We start from the raw sequence: 19,549 nt of genomic DNA on the forward strand, positions 1-19,549 counted from the left end.
AGCCTCAACTGATTCAGCAGTTCATGTTTTTTGTTGTGTGGTTCTATGAGGTTCTATGAGGCTGACCCCCTGCCCCGAGAACCAGCATAAGACAAAGTTATCAAAGTTTACACCATCTTAAGATTATGTTTGACACTTTATTTCACCTTTGGAAAAATTTTTGTAAAACCTCTCACTCCCCACACCAAAGTCCATAGAGGAAATCAGTGATTTTACATGACAGCACACAGGATCCACTCGTGGATCCACTGCTGCCTCCATCAAGAAGTTCATATGTGTTATTTTGTGAGTTCGGTGACTGAAATCCTTCATTTAGATTTACCAAAGTGACACAAATGTACCAAACAAGGCAACTCAAGTGCTCCATGAGCTAAAAACATGGATTTTCTTCATGGACTTTGGTGTTGGACAGTGGGTGGTTTCCAACCTGGCAGAATCTTCAGTCTCCAGTCAGAGAAGCATGTCTGACTGTGAGTGCATTACTGAACGTGTCAAGAAAACTAAAACAAAAACTTTGTGGATGTTGTGGCTCAACGGTGAATATCTGTGTTCATTCTGAACCATTCATAATGTGATTTTCAACAGCTGGAAAGCAATAATAAAACTGGTTTCAAATGTTGGGGTTGATTACATTTTCCTTGTCATAAATGATTAAAAAAACAAAGTGGATGATGATAATACCAATGATTCCTTGACTGTTTCCTTGCACTCTGCAGATAGTCTATGAAATTGTCACGGATTCCTGGCTTACATACGTGGAGGGCGTCTGCGTGATCTGGTTCACCATTGAGGTGATGATGCGTGTCATCTTCTGTCCTGACAAGGCAGAGTTCTTCCGCAGCGCCCTCAACATCATTGACTTTGTGGCCATCGTGCCGTTTTACCTGGAGGTGGCGCTGGCAGGCCTCTCCTCAAAAACAGCCAAAGACATGCTGAGCTTCCTCCGCGTGGTGCGCTTTGTCCGTATCTTGCGTATATTCAAGCTGACCCGTCACTTTGTGGGTTTGCGGGTCCTGGGACACACTCTGCGGGCGAGCACCAACGAGTTCCTTCTGCTCATCATCTTCCTGGCGCTGGGCGTCCTCATCTTTGCCACCATGATCTACTATGCTGAACGCATCGGTGCCGACCCGGCAGATCCGACGGCTGCAGCCCACACGACATTCAAGAACATCCCCATTGGCTTCTGGTGGGCTGTGGTGACAATGACCACACTGGGATATGGGGACATGTACCCTGAGACGTGGTCAGGAATGTTGGTTGGTGCCCTCTGCGCCTTGGCTGGCGTGCTAACAATCGCCATGCCTGTGCCTGTCATTGTCAACAACTTCGGCATGTACTACTCCTTGGCCATGGCCAAGCAGAAGCTCCCCAAGAAGAGGAACAAGCACATCCCGCGAGCACCACAGCCGGGCAGCCCCAACTACTGCAAGCCAGATGCCTTGGCCATGGCAACCGCCTCGCCCCACAGGCTCATGGGAAATGTGCTTGGGCCCGGCATGGTTGGATCTGGCAGCATGATGGGAACTGGAGACTGCCCACTGGCACAGGAGGAGATCATTGAGATCAACAGGGCAGGTGAGTGAGTGAACAGGTGTGCATGTAAGAGTTCCACTGGTGTATTAAAATACATAACACACACACACACCGAACAGTGTGTTATCATTTAATATCAAATGATCTGCATCATTGGAACATGTTTGTCTAACAGTGCTCGAGGCGTGTGGGAAGAGGGTGCTGGTGTGTAGCATGTGTGTTTGAGTGGCTGCCGCTGGTGACACCATCTAAAATGACACCACACATTGAGTGAAACACTTGAAAGTGCATGGAATAAACATGAGAGCGGAAAGCTGCTTCGTGTTGGACTGAAAAAGATGAAAGTAAAGAATGTTAACATTCCATGTTATACTCTTTTTTTTATGACATTGGTATAAATCCAACCCCACACATGCACCACTTGGTACATTCCCACTGTTAGAGAGCGTGTGGTTGCTGGTAGAGGTCGACAGATGCAGGTATAAATGTTCAATGACAAAAAAAGACACCAAAAGTGTATAAACTGAATATTACGTACTGTACGTGAAACGTGTCTTCATAGTGAAACAGTGAGAGAATCTCAAGGCTGATTTGTTTTTGTGTTGTTTTGTGTTCACAAAAGTGAATGATATGAATTACACGTCTTTGCTGATATTCTAATCTTCTTAATGTTTTTAATCTCATGCCAGAAATGAATGTGCATGACTTTCACTGGTGAATGCACCGTTATCCTTATTTAAAATCACAATCATTCTCCGTGGACTATGTTGTTTGTGGATGATGAAGTCACCTGGAGTGAGAGTAGAGGACATGTGGAAGAGAACCTGGAGAGGTGGAGGTCTGCACTGGAGGTCAGCAGCAGCAAGACAAAAGAACGACAGTGAGACAGGTGAAGATGCAAGGAGTCGAGGTGGATGACTTTAAATGTCTGAGGTTAACCATTCACAGTGACCAGGATTAAGTTAGGATTACATATGAGCATATTCAAGAGACAGCTCAGGTCGAGAGTCAAGTTTGAGATGGTTTGGTCACATGCAGAGGACGGACAGTGATTATTCTGGGAAAAATCATGGTGATGATGGAGAGGAAGAGGAAGACCACAGGGAAGGTTCATGAATGTTGTGAAGGAGGACATGAGGACAGTTTGTGTAACAGAAGAAGACAAGATGGAGGCAGATCAGTCACCACTAAAGGGAGAAGCTTAAAGAAGAAGCCAGCATTAGAATGTAGTCAAGCAAAATGTTTGTTCATTTCAGTGGATGTTTTTGTGGACCTGGTTATAAAGGATCGGACTTATGTTTACATAGAGACAAAGTGTCTCACTGTCATCAACCACACAGGGTTTGAAGCTGTAGCTTCTGTAACTATGATAAGCCGATGTCCTCGTTCTTCCTGGAGTAGAGTACACGGAAATAGATTTTAATTTATGATGGTGAGAAAGCTTCAAATGAAGCCGATGACTTTTTCATATTAAATCTCCTTCTCCTTCCAGCCTGACGCTGTACGACCAACGCTGACATGTTCTGATAATCCTGGACTGGGTCTATTTGGCTTTACAGTGTTGACGGTTGAAACATTAATCTGGGTCATGCTGTGCTGTGTTGATATACATGCCCATCGTGTGTGTGTGTGTGTGTGTGTGTGTTAAACTTAGGGTTAGGTAAAGCCAGGGATAAGGATGCATCGACCATTGAGAACACTGTCTAACAGAGAGATTAAGCACCAAACATATTCTGAAGATAGTGAACATGTTGCTCGAGCCGCGCACGTCAGGAGCCGTGTATACCAGGAGCCGCGTGTCAGGAGCGGTGCGTCAGTCGTCAGCCGACCGTCGTCAGTCACGTCAGACCGTCGTATGCCAGGGGCAGGCCAGGAGCAGCACAGCGCGTCATCAGAGCAGGTCAGCAGCGTGCGTCAGGACCCGAGGAGCGTATGTGCGTCGGCGAGCAGGCGTCGTCAGGAACGCATGTGCCTCAGCGTCAGCGGGACCCAAGCCCGCGTCGTCAGGGGCCACAGCGTATGTCAGGGGCATACATGCGGCGTGCGTCGGACCCGAGAGCGTCAGGGCAGGAGCCGTATGTCAGGAGAGCGCATCAGGACCCGAGCGGCGGCAGCCACGAGCCGCGAGACCCAGCGTCGTAAGCGTAAGAGGGTGTCACGGGCGAGCAGCGTCCGCAGCGTACCGAGGCACATGTCAGGAGCGTGTCGCGTCAGGCCAGAGCAGGCGTGAAGCACTGTCAGGAAGACCCGAAGAGCTATGACCCGAGTAGCTTCCGTCAGGAAGCATCAGACCCGAGCAGCGTCGCCAGGAGCATGCGTCGGACCGAGCGTGTTCAAGGAGCGTAAAAAGCGGTTGGACACACCCGATCAATCTGTTAAAGTGTGTGAACCATGAAAAGCGACATCAGGACCCGAGCCGCGTACGCCAGGAGCTGCGTACGTCAGGAGCCGCGTACGTCAGGACCCGAGCCGTGTTCGTCAGGAGCCGCGTAAAAAACGGTTGAAACGCCAAAACTGACACATAAATGTGCTTGAGGCGTGCGCACTGTGATCACGCTAATCTGTTAAAGCGTGACGGAATACACCGCTGTGAACCATCGGTGAAGGAAGCAAGCGCAGCAGAGTCAGCTGTGTGTAAGACAGGGATGTACTCACACAATGTATCAGGACTTCACAGTAGCACACAAGGTGCTCAACCAACCAGTCAGTCAATCAACCAATCAATCAATCAATGAGTCTGTATATAGTACAGTAATACAGTCCTGTGTTTCCCCAGGACAGTGAGACATACTGACTCAGCGCTGTCCGTGGTGCTGAACTGGATTGTGCCTGAGACAGTGAAAAGAATAATTTCTCTGTCTTTGAAGAAGAAGAACAACAAAGTCTTATATTTGATGGACGTTACGGAGAGTTGGAACTATGAACATGGAGTTGACATTATACTTTATATCACGACTAACAACCAACCAGAGTGCTGGATTTGAGCATTCTATTTATATTTCTATACATTTAAAGATGAAGACATGTCTTAACTTTCTGCCATGGCTCAAACTCACTTTCACACTCTTCAGAGGCTGTGATTGGCCAGCTGTGCACCGATGAGAAGCTCTCTCTCTCTCTTCATTTGTAACACATCTTTACTTGTTGTGTGTTGTTACTCGTTGTTCCTGGAGAAGGTCAAACAGTGAGTCTTACAAACGAGTTATGACACATCTGAACGTCTAAAGGCCGTAAAGCTGCCACTGTAATCCATCCCAGCTGCTCGTCACACACCAGCTGCACTTCTTCCATATTTAATCGATATTGCGTCTTTGTGACTGGCTTCACACTAACATTACTGTGTGTGTGTGTGTGAGTGAGAGAGAGAAAGTAGATGGTAAATTGTTAGTTTAGGTTTTAGCCACTTCTACTTCTACCAAATTCCATCTATGTCTGTTTAAATGTAGTCAGTCTCTCTTTCTATATAATACTTAGACACGTAACCTCTCACTCTCTGCACCAAAGTCCATAGAGAAAATCTGCGGTTTTACATTCCAGCGAACAGGAGTTGTTCGTCCACTGCTGCCTCCATCAGTAAGTTCTCGTGTATTATTCTCTGCCTTCACTGTTTACCTCAGTGACACAAACTTACCACACGAGGCAGCAGTGGACCAGCAGCTCCTGTGTCCACCGTGAGCTGAAATCATTCATTTTCTCTATGGGGTTTGGTGCATGAGAGTCAGTGATTTGCAGACTGGTGAGATAACCCAGTAAACATATTCTTATATATACATATATACATATACATATATATATATATGTATATGTATACAAATACACACCATGTTGCGGATGTGACACATACAACAGATAAAGGCATTAGAGGTGAGTTTAGAGTCAGATGAGAGTTTGTAGAGAGAGTTGTTGGTCGGTGTCACACTTTTTAAAAACAGCTAATTGCTAAATCTTAAATGTAGGGTTAGTGTAAAACAGTTTGTTTCGGTAACTTTCTGTACTTTTCTGTGACGCTAACTTTTTTGGATACTTGATACACAACAAAGACATAAAAGTAACCTGCTGGTCCAGTAGAAACAGAGTTTTCTCCAGTGTTCAAACACAGCACCCATGTTCTTGGATCGCTCTGCATCAGCCTTTTTCTTGGAAGTAGTTTGTCCCAAAACAACGTCTTTCGTTTGCACCCAACACAGCGTTGCTGCAGCAAGCGGGCAGAAGCTCTGGCGTTGTCTTCTGAGCATGTGTGATTAGTGCACAAAGAGGTGTACGTAGGGTCCGACGGGGGCAGATGGCAGTTTGATTGGTTACAACACAGTAAAAAAATGCCCCAGAAAATGATCTCACACCCGACCTTTAATCAGGAAATGAGCCAAAGATGCTTCCTAATTCCTTTGATTGAGGGAGAGTGAGTGAGTGAGTGAGTGAGACACCTAGTGGCAGAAATGACAAACTGTGCCTTAAAGCAGACACATGTTTTATTTGGTGAATACAGTCAGTGTTTCCTTGTGTCCCCGCTGGAGAGAGCGAGCACAGTGTGTGTGTGTGTGTGTGTGTGTGTGGCCCACTCTGCTGCAGTGTGACGGTCATGTGATCAGGATAACTATCGCAATGCACTAATGTTCCTTTCCTCACCCCCTCCTCCTTCTCCTTCTCACATCCGTCATTCCTCTCTCCTTTTCCTTTTTCATTTTCTTTCTGCACTTTTTTCCTCCACTCATCTTTTCCCTCCTCTTGTGTCTCATCTCCTAATCTCCTTTCCTTGTCCTCCTGCGAGCCGCTCCACACCACCTCTGCTCTTATCTCCTTTTTTTCCATTTTCATTGCTTTTGTGCTCTCAATGTTACCCTCCCCTCTTATCTCCTCCCCCTCTCTCCCCCATCCATTAATCTTCTCTTGCACCTCACTCTCTCTTTCTCAACTTTCCTCTTCCTACTGGTATTTTTATTTAAACCATTTCCTCCACCTCTTGTTCACACCTCACTGAAAATGTCCCCGCTTCGTTTCCACCACCTTGTTTCTCCCTTCCTCCATTTCTCCACCCCTCTCCCAGATTCTAAGCAGAATGGAGACACAGCAGCCAACGCGGCCGCCCTGGCCAACGAGGACTGTCCCACCATCGACCAGGTGCTCGGGGACGAGCGCAGCCCGGCCACCGGAGGCCTCGGCTCCACCACCAGCCGCGAGCGCTACCCACATGACCGCGCCTGCTTCCTGCTGAGCGCCGGGGAGTTCCAGCGCACGACAGACGGGAACGTTCGGAAAGGTAGGAGAGCGGATGGGTGAGGGTGGAGGGATGAGGGAGAAGGAGGAGCAAGAGGAGGAGGAGGAGGAGGGGTGGCGGAGGGTGGTGCCTGCCTTAGTGACGGCAGCGGGCTGTCGCTGGATGCATGGTCTTGATTGGTAGAAATTCACAGTGTGTGCAAAGTCATCAACACACACACACACACACACACACGATGAACAAAATAAACTGCAGCACAAACAAATTAATAAATGAATAAATCAATATTTTGTGCATTATGTCTGACACAGACTTTATATATATATATAAAACTTTATATGTATAATTTAGAGCACTTGCACATGATTCATTTATAGATTATGTCCTCGCTTAATCCATTAGGGTCACGTGTGAAGGGTCGGACGCCGCGTAGCTTTCCACGCACGTGTGCTCCTCGTACTCCATCCCAGTCGTGGCGTGTTTTTTTGGAAATCCTCCTCGTTTGTGTTTCCTCGTCTTCTTTGAGCACTGAGTTGTGCGTGTGTGCGTACAACTTCCTCATGTAGCCTCAAGCAGGTTTCCATGGCTACCGTCGTCTTTGTTGTTTCTTTTGTCCCAAACAAGAGCGCCGCCGACGTCAGGATGAACCGCAGCTACGATGTGATCATGAGGACTGAGCGCTCAGTATTTAACAGAGCTGGTGTTCAGCGACAGCAGTCAGACGGAGTCATGCGCGACGTAACATGACTGCCACTACTTTGTCATGTGACGCGTATAAAATGAAGCCCCGCCCACGTTGAGCAGGTAAAACAAAGTGACCGACACCAAACCGAGTAGAGTTGAGTCATTTCTCTGGACACTTACACACCAGCATTTGTCTCCTGATGTCTTGCACAGCTAAATGTTGTGTATTGCACCTGAAACACAAGTTTCGATTTACTCATCGATAAATCGGTCGCTGTGAAACTATAGTATGTTTTTATTAATAAAAGAAACCACTCATGAAGCCCGCCATTCTCAGACCAAACACAGTCCCCTTAAAACCTGAACCCGCATGGACTTTGACCAGGTCTCCTGGTGAGTGTGAGAGTGTGAGAGGCTGCAAGGGACATGAGACACTTGATGGCCTTTTCCCCTCTGTCATCTGGGATTGGCACCAGCAACCCTCACGTGGAGGATAAAGGGGTAGATGATTAGTTTATTGCTTTAAAAATGTTTGCATAATGGCAACGTTTTGTCCAAAAGTGTCAGTTGATTATTTTTAAATGTTCCCTTAAACAGTCTGTAAGTGGTCAAAGAAAACATTTAAAATCAGGTTTAAACAGTGATTTGAATCAGCTCTGATAGACATGAGCCTCTAATGCTGACACAACACTGAAACACACATTCATCTTCAGCCATAGATACATATATTCATTCATTCATTCATTCATTTATTTATTCATTTGACATCGTAATGTCTGAAGCTCCATTATAGTGTTGTTGTTCGTAACTGGAGGGTTGCTGGTTCAATCCTGGGACGGGCTAAGGGCTGGGTTGGCCCCGAGCAAGGCACCCAATCCTCCATTGTTCCCTGGGTGCAGACAAGTGCTGCCCCCTGCTGTGTGTAATAAAGGATGGCACTAATTGGTGTGTGTGTGTGTGTGTGTGCAAAAACGACTTCTTGTAATATTTCCTCCACAGTTTAACAACTGGTCGTGAGTTCACACAGTTTATACCTGCTAATTAGTGAGTGTGAAAAAGTCAACAGATAAGTCCCAAATTTCCCTGTAAGTCAAGCCACGTGTGTTGCCATGGTAACATAATACGTAGCCTCATTCCCATTTATAGCATTTCCAGTTCTTGTTGCTCCCCACACACTTAAATCCACGAGGGTTCAGGGTTTGAGGGATTTAACGGAGCCATTGAAATTCATCCCGACGCTCTCACACCTTCAAACAGCAGCTGTCGTTCAGTCCCAGTCGTTCATGCGTTTCTCCTGCATCTGTACTGCAGAGGTACTGCAGGGGCTGCTGCAGCAACTGTGGTCAGCAGTCAGGAGGACGGGAGGACAGGAGGACGGCAGGTTTCTGTGCTGAAACACACCGCACGTCATCACCTACCTGTCACAAAGAATCTGATTCAAAAATCCAAAAATAAACAAGACGTTGTTAGAACGATAGAAAATAAAAGAATGATATCAAAGACTTTCAAAGCAAAATCATTCCTAGACAAAAAGACTTGAATCTGTGTTGTATGACATTTCTGAATCAACTATCTGATGATAAAACGTATATTTTCTAACTTAAGAAACATCATTAGATGACAAACGTGTGCATTTGTTCACACTGTAGCTTTATTTGGTTCGTATTCAACAACAATCAGCTTCAAAACACTGAAACAAAAACATGAACAACAGTATAATATTCTAACATACATGCAGTATTTTTACACGCACGCACACACACACACACACGCACACACACACACACACACACAGTTTAAACATTTAAGAGTGTGTGTGAGTGCTGCCTGTCACTGTATATACATGTGCACCATACTGTGAAGAATTCGGATTGTGGTGGGAGGGGCCAGTGCATGGTGTGTGTGTGTGTGTGTGTGTGTGTGTTTTTATCTATTAGCAGCATCATTAGCGTACTCACCACAGCTGACACCTCATTGGTTCTTCATCCGTTTCTATTTCACCACACATATTAACATATTAACATACAGCACACACACACATTCACTATAATCACAGTGATGATGAAGCATATTTTTTGCAAGCATCCGTTGTCTATTAGACGTCATTTTATTACATTAGAGAGAGTTAAACTATTCCCACACATGTACGATTCTCTGAGGCTTCTGTGTCCATGTGCACTAAAACAAAGCTAATGCTATCGTTCTTCTTTCACAACTCATTCAACTTCTCGACACTGAAGCTAAAGAAAGAGTTTCCTTTGGGAGAGTTGTCTTTGTGCCACGACTGAGCGGCTCGTTAGTCCCTGTGTCTGTATTATTGTATTCTGTTAGAACTCACAGAGTTTTCAGACTGTGGTCAAATCTGTTCTAATAAGCTGCAGCGTGTTCATACACAGACTTGCTGACGGACTTTCACCAAAATCTTTCACCAAGAGCGTCAAATCAGTAAAAGTGGTCATCGTGGCTCTTTAGTAATTATCTCAAACAACTTTTTGCTGAAGTGAAAGACACTCTGATTGTGTAGTCTGCAGAATGAAATCAAGTAGAGTTCACCCGCGCTCACCAAACAGCAAACATGCTGCACACAACACAACACAACACAACACAACACAACACAACACAACACAACAAAGGGCTGATAGTGTAAACATGCCGTACACAACACAACACAACACAACAAAGGGCTGATAGTGTAAACATGCACTTACACAACACAACACAACACAACAACAAGGGCACATACCGCACACAACACACACAACACAACACAACACAACAAAGGGCTGATAGTGTAAACATGCCGTACACAACACAACACAACACAACAAAGAGCGATGGTAAACATGCCGCACACAACACAACACAACACAACACAACAAAGGGCTGATAGTGTAAACATGCCTCACAGCACAACACAACACAACACAACACAACACAACACAACAAAGGGCTGATAGTGTAAACATGCGACACAACACAACACACAACACAACAGAAGGGCTGATAGTGTAAACATGCATACACAACACAACACAACACAACACAACACAACAAAAGGGCTGATAGTGTAAACATGCGCACACAACACAACACAACACAACACAACAAGGGCTGATAGTGTAAACATGCGTACACAACACAACACAACACAACACAACAAAAAGGGCTGATAGTGTAAACATGCTCGTACACAACACAACACAACACAACACAACACAACACAACAAAAGGGCTGATAGTGTAAACATGCATTACACACACAACACAACACAACACAACAAAGGGCTGATAGTGTAAACATGCCGTACACAACACAACACAACACAACAAAGGGCTGATAGTGTATGGTCACACATGAGCAGCAGTCGTGAAGATAAAATAATGTGCTTGCAGAAAATATCAATGATATAACGTAACACTGAGGAGGCTGCACACACACACACACACATACACATGATCACACTGTGTGAGTGTGTGAGTGTGTGATGCCACTGAGAGAGCAGAGCTGGTCCACAGGTCAAAGGTCACAGTGTGGCTCCATGTGTGATGATGGGTGCTGTTGCTGTTGTTGTTATTTTTGTGACTGTCTCCTTCCTCAGGTTGTGTCAGGTGCATTTGTACTTCGGCTCTTGTTGGTCTGTGTCACACTGTCCATCTGTCTGTCTGTTTTTCTCCATTCTTTTCTTTTCTTTATTTCTGTCTGTCTGTATGTCTGTCGTTCTCCTTGTGTGTGTGTGTGTGTGTGTGTTCTGTGTGTAGCTGTTTTCCCCTCCTCCTGCTCCTCCTCTTCCTCCTCCTTCTCCTCCTCTCACCCAGTCTCCTCTCACTCTGGTACCTATAGATCTGGGTTGGGGGTTGCAGGTGAGGAGGCGAGGAGGTGGAGACCGACACATTATCGACCTTGAATGCACTTTGGGAATCAAACCTCATTCAAAGCCCATTTGCTTTCATGGGGCCTGGTCTTGGTGTGTGTAGATGAATTCATATTTTATTATTGGCTTTTAAAACCAAAAGAAAGAGTTTAAATTCACCAAACGGGGCTGAGTATAAACGTGTTTGTTGTGGGACGGGTGCCAGAGTGAAAGCGACTGCAGGACACTGGTACCAGGACAGTGAGAGCTGCTCGCTGATTGGTTGTTTGTTCAGTTTTTCTTTGTCTTCTCCTCTGGAGCTGAGCTCAGGTCAGTTTTTACAGCACAGCCCATAGAGAGCACTCTTCTCCTTTCAACTCCTTTCACAAAGTCAGTTCCTTTTGCATTTTGAAATGAGCTGAGCTCATCTGTGACTCTCTGTCAGGCTGCGCTGGAACACTGACGGCTGCACAAGTGCTAACAAGGCAGCTAATGCTTCTTTTCAACGTCAAATACAAAGACACCAAATATCCAGCAGGTTCCCGTGGAAGAGCAGGCAGGCCGAAACAATGACAGACAAAACTCTAAAGGTCTCATCATAATTTCCGTGTTTGAGTCCACTGAGGACACACATGTCCTCGTCCATCCGTGTCCACGATGGTGCGCATGAACCCCGATGCAGATGTTCATGTTCAGCCCTAAAATCTGTGACCACAGGAAGTGTAAAGTGTCAACTGTGCATGCTCCACGTACAATAAATCGGGTCGTAACAAAAATGTTCTCTAATTTGAATGGAACTGACACAAAATGCGGAAAGTATGTGAGGCTTTAATAAATAAAAAAAAACACAGGTGAGTATATGCACAACTTCAGAGGGCTGCAGCATCAGCAGCAGCAGCAGCATCAGCAGCAGCAGCAGCAGCAGCAGCAGCAGCAGCAGCACTGTTGGCTGTGATGGCTGCAGAATTCTCCAAATCAAAACATAGCAGCAAATCTGTGCTTTATTTATCATTATACATTTGCAGTTGATATTTGAGTTTTTGGCAAGATAAATCAAGCACACATTGAAAATGCACGGTCGTATGTACATATATATATATATCTGTATGTATATATACTGTATATAGATGTATATATATCAAAAGGATTGCTATAGGCTTTTGCTTCAAATGTACCACGTGCGGTACCCCTCTTTCCTTCCTCTCTGCCATGTCTTGCTGCCTTTAATACATTGATGGGATCAAGTGCAGATACTTATGTCACTGCTGTCATTATAATCACACACTGTCAGTGGCTGCGAAGGGCGGGAAAAAGGGAAGACGTGAGCATTTTGGAGGCAGTGCGAAAGAACAGCATCCCACTGGGACACTCCTCTTTTCCACGCTTTCTCTTCTGCAAAGTTTCCCATCGTTGCTCTGTATGAACGCGGAGGAAGTTACTGTTTCAGGTTCAAAGAGACTGAAATAAGGCAACAGAGACGTCATAAATAAATCCCTGCTAATGCAGAACTCTTCAGCCTTCTTTTGCTTCATCCCCAGCCGGATCTTTCCCGTTGTTTTCGTAGCTTGGTCGTGGTTTCCTTTTATTAAAAGACGATCCTCGCTCACTAGAGGCTTGAAAGTCATGTTCATGAGTGATTGCACAGTATGGTGATGGAAACTCAAATATCCCACGCCCGTCACACAGTGTTCCACCAGTGTTGTTGTCGTTGAGTCGTTCGACCTCAGTCTAAGTTCTCAGTTGGGCTCTACTTAGTCGACTTAGTGCTAACATACAAATAAAGAACCTTTCACTGGCAGCGCAGTGTTTACAGATGAGGATGCTGCTTCCATTCTCCGTGTGTGTGTCAGGTACCGACTCTTCCTCCAGGCACATTCAGCACAGCACACGAGGACGCCTGAAGACCCTCTTGGCTGCTGGTGAGAAACAGCACCATGTCAGCAGTTCTGCAATGCTAGCTCAGCTAAAGAAGCTATCGGACCTGCAGTGGAGGAAGAGTTGGAGCCTCGCAGACTCGGTGGAAGGATCCACAGCTCTGACTCTGTAAACTAATGTCCCAGATATGAATATATTAATATGTGGACAAACAGAAGCCCTGTGGTTCATCACCCACAGTTAAATAAGCCATGTGAAGAGCAACAGAGGCAGAATACAAACTATAGACGGAACAAGATGGATAGAAAATGGACGTTTCTACACCACAAGCCCCAAAATACTGGTCCAACACCCAGAGGCTCAGTCCAGACAATGCAGCCAAAAATGAACTTGTGGCTTCCAGAGAGCAAAAAATTAGATGCTAACTTGCAACAATTTAATATTTTTGAACTTTTATGTCATAATAACATCTCAACATTTCACAAAAAAAAAACTAAAAAAGGTCCTAACCTTTGACTTTTGAGTCTGAATGCATTGTGCAAGTCCAAATTCACGTTCAGTGCTCAAAGTCATGGACTTGAGTAAAACACTGTCACAGTGAACAAATTAAACGCAGCAAACCACACATGTGATTACTCAGAAACCACTCTATACAAGCTCCAAATATTAATATAATATAATATTATCTATCTATCGATCTGTCTATCCATCTATCTATCTATCTATCCATCTATCTATCTATCATCTATCTATCTATCTATCTATCTATCTATCTATCTATCTATCTATCTATCTGTCTATCTATCCATCTATCTATATATCTATCTATCTATCTGTCTATCTATCTATCTATCTATCTATCAGACTTTTTCAATCTGTCCTACTCATATCATCTCCCTCCCCCTTCCATTGATCAATTCCCCACAAACCCTCCTCTCTCTCGCTCTCTCTCCCCCCGCTCCCCCTCTCTCTTTCTCCCTCTCTCTTCGTTCTTGATCTCCTCACTTTCTCTGTTGCTATGGAAACAGTGGACAGGGGGATTTCTGGGACTTGGTGCAGCAAAGCACTTTGGGTCAAGGCTTGGTGTTTGACTGTGTTATTGATTCCCATCGATACAGTGGACTGCGTTACAACAATCCAATTCTGCCCAATTCAGTAAATGCCCAGTGAAGCGAACTGTGAGGTGAATGATGTCAAAACACTAACCACACACACAGTAATGTGTTACACATCATCAGCGAACTCACATTCATTCATATTCATGTGTTCATTCATAGGTTCATGAAGGTAAGCTCTGTTTGCTAACTACAAACAGACTAACCTGTTAAGTCTTCTTCAACTGTACACATTTAAAGGACCGGTGTGTAGGATTTAGTGGCATCTAGTGGTGAAGTTTTATATTTAAACCAACTGAAAACCCTTCACCCTTCACCTCCATCTTCCATCCATACAGACCTCTTCTCTTGAATAGTCATCAGGCAAAGACTAATCAGGCTGAACCAGGTCCACAATGACGCAAGAGTCAACCTTCTCATGTAACCCAATGAAAATAACTCAGTTAATCATGATGATTTGACAAATACATTAATGAATCAGATTGTTGCTGTCAGGACACGCCCACGTCATCTGCATATGCAAAATAACAAGTACAGATTTACTAATTGCAGATAACAGAGCAGTAAAACAAGGAGATGGGAACAAATCTACTGGAATGTGTTTGTGGTCCGTCTGTGAAGGTTCTCCAGGAGCTACAGGCAACTGGACTGACTTCAGTTCAGCTGAAGACGTTTCACTTCTTATGCAAGAAGCTTTTTTCAGTTCTGACTAACTGGTGGAAGAAATGCAGGTTTTAAGCCTCTGTGAGATCAATATCTGTCTAAAGAGTGGTTATATGAAACAATGCAGGTCATTCACCCCCTGACCCAGGGGTCGTCGGGGTCACCTGAGACCATTCTGTTACTTTGAGAAAGCGATGTTGTCATAGTCCCACTTCTCATCGTTGTTGTCCTTCTGTCTTTTGTCTCTTCACTTCATGGTGTCTTTTATTTTCAGTCCTTAGTTGCCCGAGCTTCCTTCATGTTTTATGGACATCCACATCTTCTTCTCTATTTCTGGTGCATTCTTTCTGTACCGGCATGAATGATGTCATGTTGACGAAAAACCTTTAAGAACGATTAAGAAAAAGATTGTCTATGGAAGATTATGTTTGTTTGTTATGTTGAGTCTCCTTTAAAGGTCAAGTGGGTGTCCACTAAGAGGCAATCTACAAGGAAATGGTTTTAGGCTCCGCCCACATGGAGACAGCGTTTTAGGAGACCTGAAGTGGGAAATCTCAAAACGCCAGCGTCACCCCGGTTTCCTGCCCCAGTCTTGAAGCTAAAGCAGGAAAGCTTGATACAGTTGCTGGTTTGAATCCCGAGGGCCTTTCTGTGTGTAGGTTGCATGTTCTCCCCTGGGTTCTCCGGGTTCTCCTGGTTCCCACAGTCTAAAAACATGAAGAGGTTAGTCTGTGGTGTTCCCCTCTGTCACTCTGTGTCAGCTGGGAGTGGCTCCACCCTCCTCACGACCCTCGTGTGGTGGATAAAGTGGAATCATTGTATCAAAGCAGTTTTTAATATAGGATTCAAGTTCTCTTCATGATCCCACTAAAAAGACCTTTAACAAGTCAATAATGTTTTTCTTTTACAGTAATTAGCTGAACAATTAAATATAAAACAATTCAATGACCGCCTTTGCTATTTGCTAAGTGCTTTGTGTGCAGTTTTCATTTGAAAAGAATTGTAACTAATTGTTTAGCCCTAATTAAGATTATTGACATTAGCGTCTTCTCTCTGGCCGAAGTGAACAAGTGAGTGAGCGTGTGAGTGAGTGTGTGTGTGAGTGAGTGAGTGAGTGAGTGCGTGTGTGAGTGAGTGTGTGAGTGGCGTGAGTGAGTGAGTGTGTGTGTGTGTGTGAGTGTGTGTGTGAGTGTGTGAGTGAGTGAGTGAGTGTGTGAGCGTGTGAGTGAGTGAGTGTGTGTGTGGCGTGAGTGTGTGTGTGTGTGTGAGTGTGTGTGTGAGTGAGTGAGTGAGTGAGTGAGTGTGAGCGTGTGAGTGAGTGAGTGAGTGTGTGAGTGAGTGTGTGTGTGTGTGTGTGTGAGTGAGTGAATGAGTGAGTGAGTGTGTGTGAGTGAGTGTGAGTGAGTGTGAGTGAGTGAGTGAGTGAGTGTGTGAGTGAGTGAGTGAGTGTGGGAGTGAGTGAGTGGGAGTGAGTGAGTGAGTGAGTGAGTGTGTGTGTGTGTGAGTGAGTGAGTGTGTGTGTGTGTGTGAGTGAGTGAGGAGTGTGTGTGTGAGTGTGTGAGGAGTGAGTGTGTGAGTGAGTGAGTGTGTGAGTGAGTGAGTGAGTGAGTGAGTGTGTGTGTGTGAGTGAGTGAGTGTGTGAATGTGTGAGTGAGTGAGTGAGTGAGTGAGTGTGTGAGTGAGTGAGTGTGTGAGTGAGTGAGTGAGTGAGTGAGTGTGTACTCTGCAGTGCAGATCTCAGCTGCAGTAATACAGAGAGGCAGAGAGAGAGGCTTCCATTTAAAATGCACATAGTTTGAAAATGGTAAGGGCATTTACTGAGGAAAGCCTGTGAATGACACAGTCACTGTGTGTGTGTGAGTAAGTAAAGCCTCTTGTAACCATGGTGACTGTACACAATGATGATGGTGACCACTGGATCCTCAGAATGTTAGGGAAACCACATCAGAAAAAAAGGAAAACCACAATAAAATGTCTTTAAAAGTGAAGTATCATATATCTCGGACTATCACAGATCCTACCGTTGATCATTTCACTTCAGTCCTGCCTGCTCGTATCTAAAGAGGAGGACGCTCCCTCCTTTCCTCCAAAAAAAAAACCAAAAGTAAACTGCACAAAGGTAGCTCTTGGTGCAGTGCCGCTGGTGCCCCCAGTGGCTGAAAGGGCACATTACACCCTTGTCCTGGCTGCACTGCATGAGTTTCAAAGGCAGCAGACACTGTGCATTATGATACTGTCCACGTCTGTCTCCCTTTTCACTGGGAAACCTAATCAGTAAGTGGGTGGAGGTTGAATTAGAGAATGAAATGTTGCATTAATCACTGGCTTGCTCTGTATTTCATGCCGTCTCTGACCACTGTCCTGTCTACCCTTGTTGTTTCCTCCCATAATTCACTTGCTCTCTGTAGGAAAAGCATTGATTCCCTTCATTGACAGACAGGCACCGTTAGCCTGAGCTGACTCTGGAGGCTCTCTCAGTCTCGTTCTCTTAATTTCTCCCATCAACGTTAAATAATTCACTCTTGGCCTGATGTCATTGTCTTTCTCTCCTGTATTCCGTCCACATTTGCTGCTTATTCCCCTCTTGACTGTGATCCATGGCCTTTAGGGCTCGTGTGTAATCATTATTGGTGGTCAGAATCCCCCCAAGGCCTATTGGATTGCTCTCACGTTATTTTATTTCCTGAGAGCCACAACAACACTTGAGCCACAATGGTATCAGGAGACGAGTCATGTTAAGCAGGGAAAATGAAACCTTTACAACCACACTGGGAAGTACTGTACGTGAAAATCAACCCAGTCTGCGTTCCCACAGACCACAGACGCGTCACGGCCAACACGTTCACTTCCAGTTGATAATTTAACCCAGCGGTGTCAAACTCATTTTTGTTCAGGGGCCACATACAGCACAATTTGATCTTAAGTGGGCCGGACCAGTAAAAATAGTAAAATAATAGCATAATAACCTATGACCAACTAGAACTCCTTTGTTTTTTCTCCTTTGTTTTACATTTAATGAAGGATAGTTTTACAAAACATAAAATTTCTTGAGAAATATAAGTGCAATTTCAACAATATCATGCCTAAATGTACTATTTACGCATCATCTATAAAGGCATAAACATTTAGTCACACGTATCTGGAATTTAAAAATATTGCATTTGACCTTATGTTTAGATTGTAATCATAGTGTGAAATTCTGACAAATTCATCCTGTGGGCCGGATTGGACCCTCTGGCGGGCCAGTTCTGGCCCCCGGGCCGTATGTTTGACACCCCTGATTTTACCCTTAATACTTGACGACCACCTCCCTTTAGAATGTAAATATGACACATGTGAGTCTATCTTCTTTTCTTCCTGTTTTTCTAACGAATGTTTGGAGAAAGTGAAACAGCGGCATATTTCTGGAAGAGCAGGTTGATAAGAATGCACCTCTTTTTGTTTCCCGTTAAATATTTACTAGTCAATATTAACTGTGCTACTTATTTATGCAGAAATAACAACTGACTGCAAACAAACAAACATGCTGTAAACAAGGAAAAACAAGAAATACAAGCACGGAAATACCGCAGGCCATAAAAATGACATGGCATGTTTCCGGGGAACACTTAACACTGATGAACAGGCTCTGGTGGTCAATAACAGCAGCCAGTCATGAGTGATGCTGCGCAGTGTTTTAACAGTGTTCTTGTGACTGAGTCTTTCAGAATAAGACGTGTTTAACATGTTACTCGTTTCTTTCCCATATGACTAAAGAAAACGAGCACAAAAGGCCGATAAAATAAAACAAAAACAAAAACACTGCGTTCAAGTGAGGGGGACTGTTGTTAGCTGGGTTAGCAGCAGCAACGTTTACTGTTTGAAATGTTCACTGCAAGATCCAATGTCAAGCAATTAGGATGACAGAATTGCAAAATATGAAAGTAAGACACTGGCGTTGATGGCCATCCTCGTCCATAACTGCTCCACTGTCTTTTATATATAACATATTTAATATATCTGTATAAACACTGAATGTCTTTGGTTAATGTCTGCAGTAGACGTGGAGCGTGAGAGTGAAGTCTTCTTGAGAGTAGCAGCAGATAATGATCTCACGATAAGAGGAGATGACAAGGGGTTAACAGACGAGGTCAGGCAGGCGTCTCTGATGATATTCTAATCTGAGGTGAGAGTAGAGGACAGAGGATTACGTAGAATTCAGATGGAAATGATGGTCTGTTATCAAGTTCCATTCCCTTCTTTTTATCCACTTATATTTTAATCCTGGGCTGAAGTTGTTCCATGTTGCTGTTTCCTTAATCTCTGGTGACACTTCAGTAATACATGTATGTTCATGGATAGAAATGTGCTTTCATTAGCATGTGGTCACATGTTACTTTTTAAACTGAATTTGTGCAGGTTCTTCCACATGCTTGGTGTGTTCACTTGGTTGAAATCTGTGCGCTCACCACTAGATGGCACTTTAAAAATGGTCCTGTCTTCGTCTTATAATGAACAGTGTCTTTTAACTAATAAGTCACTGTTTATTATATTGTCCCTGTGCAAACATTGTTTATATGACACTGATACGATCGCCTCGGCGTGTTCAGCGCATCACCCCACGACCCTGT

General features: G+C 44.5%; 1 protein-coding gene across 1 annotated transcript in view; it reads left to right on the forward strand.

Moving 5' to 3' along the window:
- Positions 1 to 19,549, forward strand: part of LOC122785236 (potassium voltage-gated channel subfamily C member 1-like) — a 38,031-nt gene that overhangs the window by 1,936 nt on the left and 16,546 nt on the right. The window contains exons 3-4 of the mRNA XM_044050959.1: positions 717 to 1,578; positions 6,581 to 6,793. Coding sequence (XP_043906894.1) covers positions 717 to 1,578; positions 6,581 to 6,793 — 1,075 coding nt within the window. The remainder of the gene's footprint in view (positions 1 to 716; positions 1,579 to 6,580; positions 6,794 to 19,549) is intronic.

This window comes from Solea senegalensis, linkage group LG19 (genome assembly GCF_019176455.1).
Source record: "Solea senegalensis isolate Sse05_10M linkage group LG19, IFAPA_SoseM_1, whole genome shotgun sequence".
Lineage (NCBI taxonomy): Eukaryota > Metazoa > Chordata > Actinopteri > Pleuronectiformes > Soleidae > Solea > Solea senegalensis.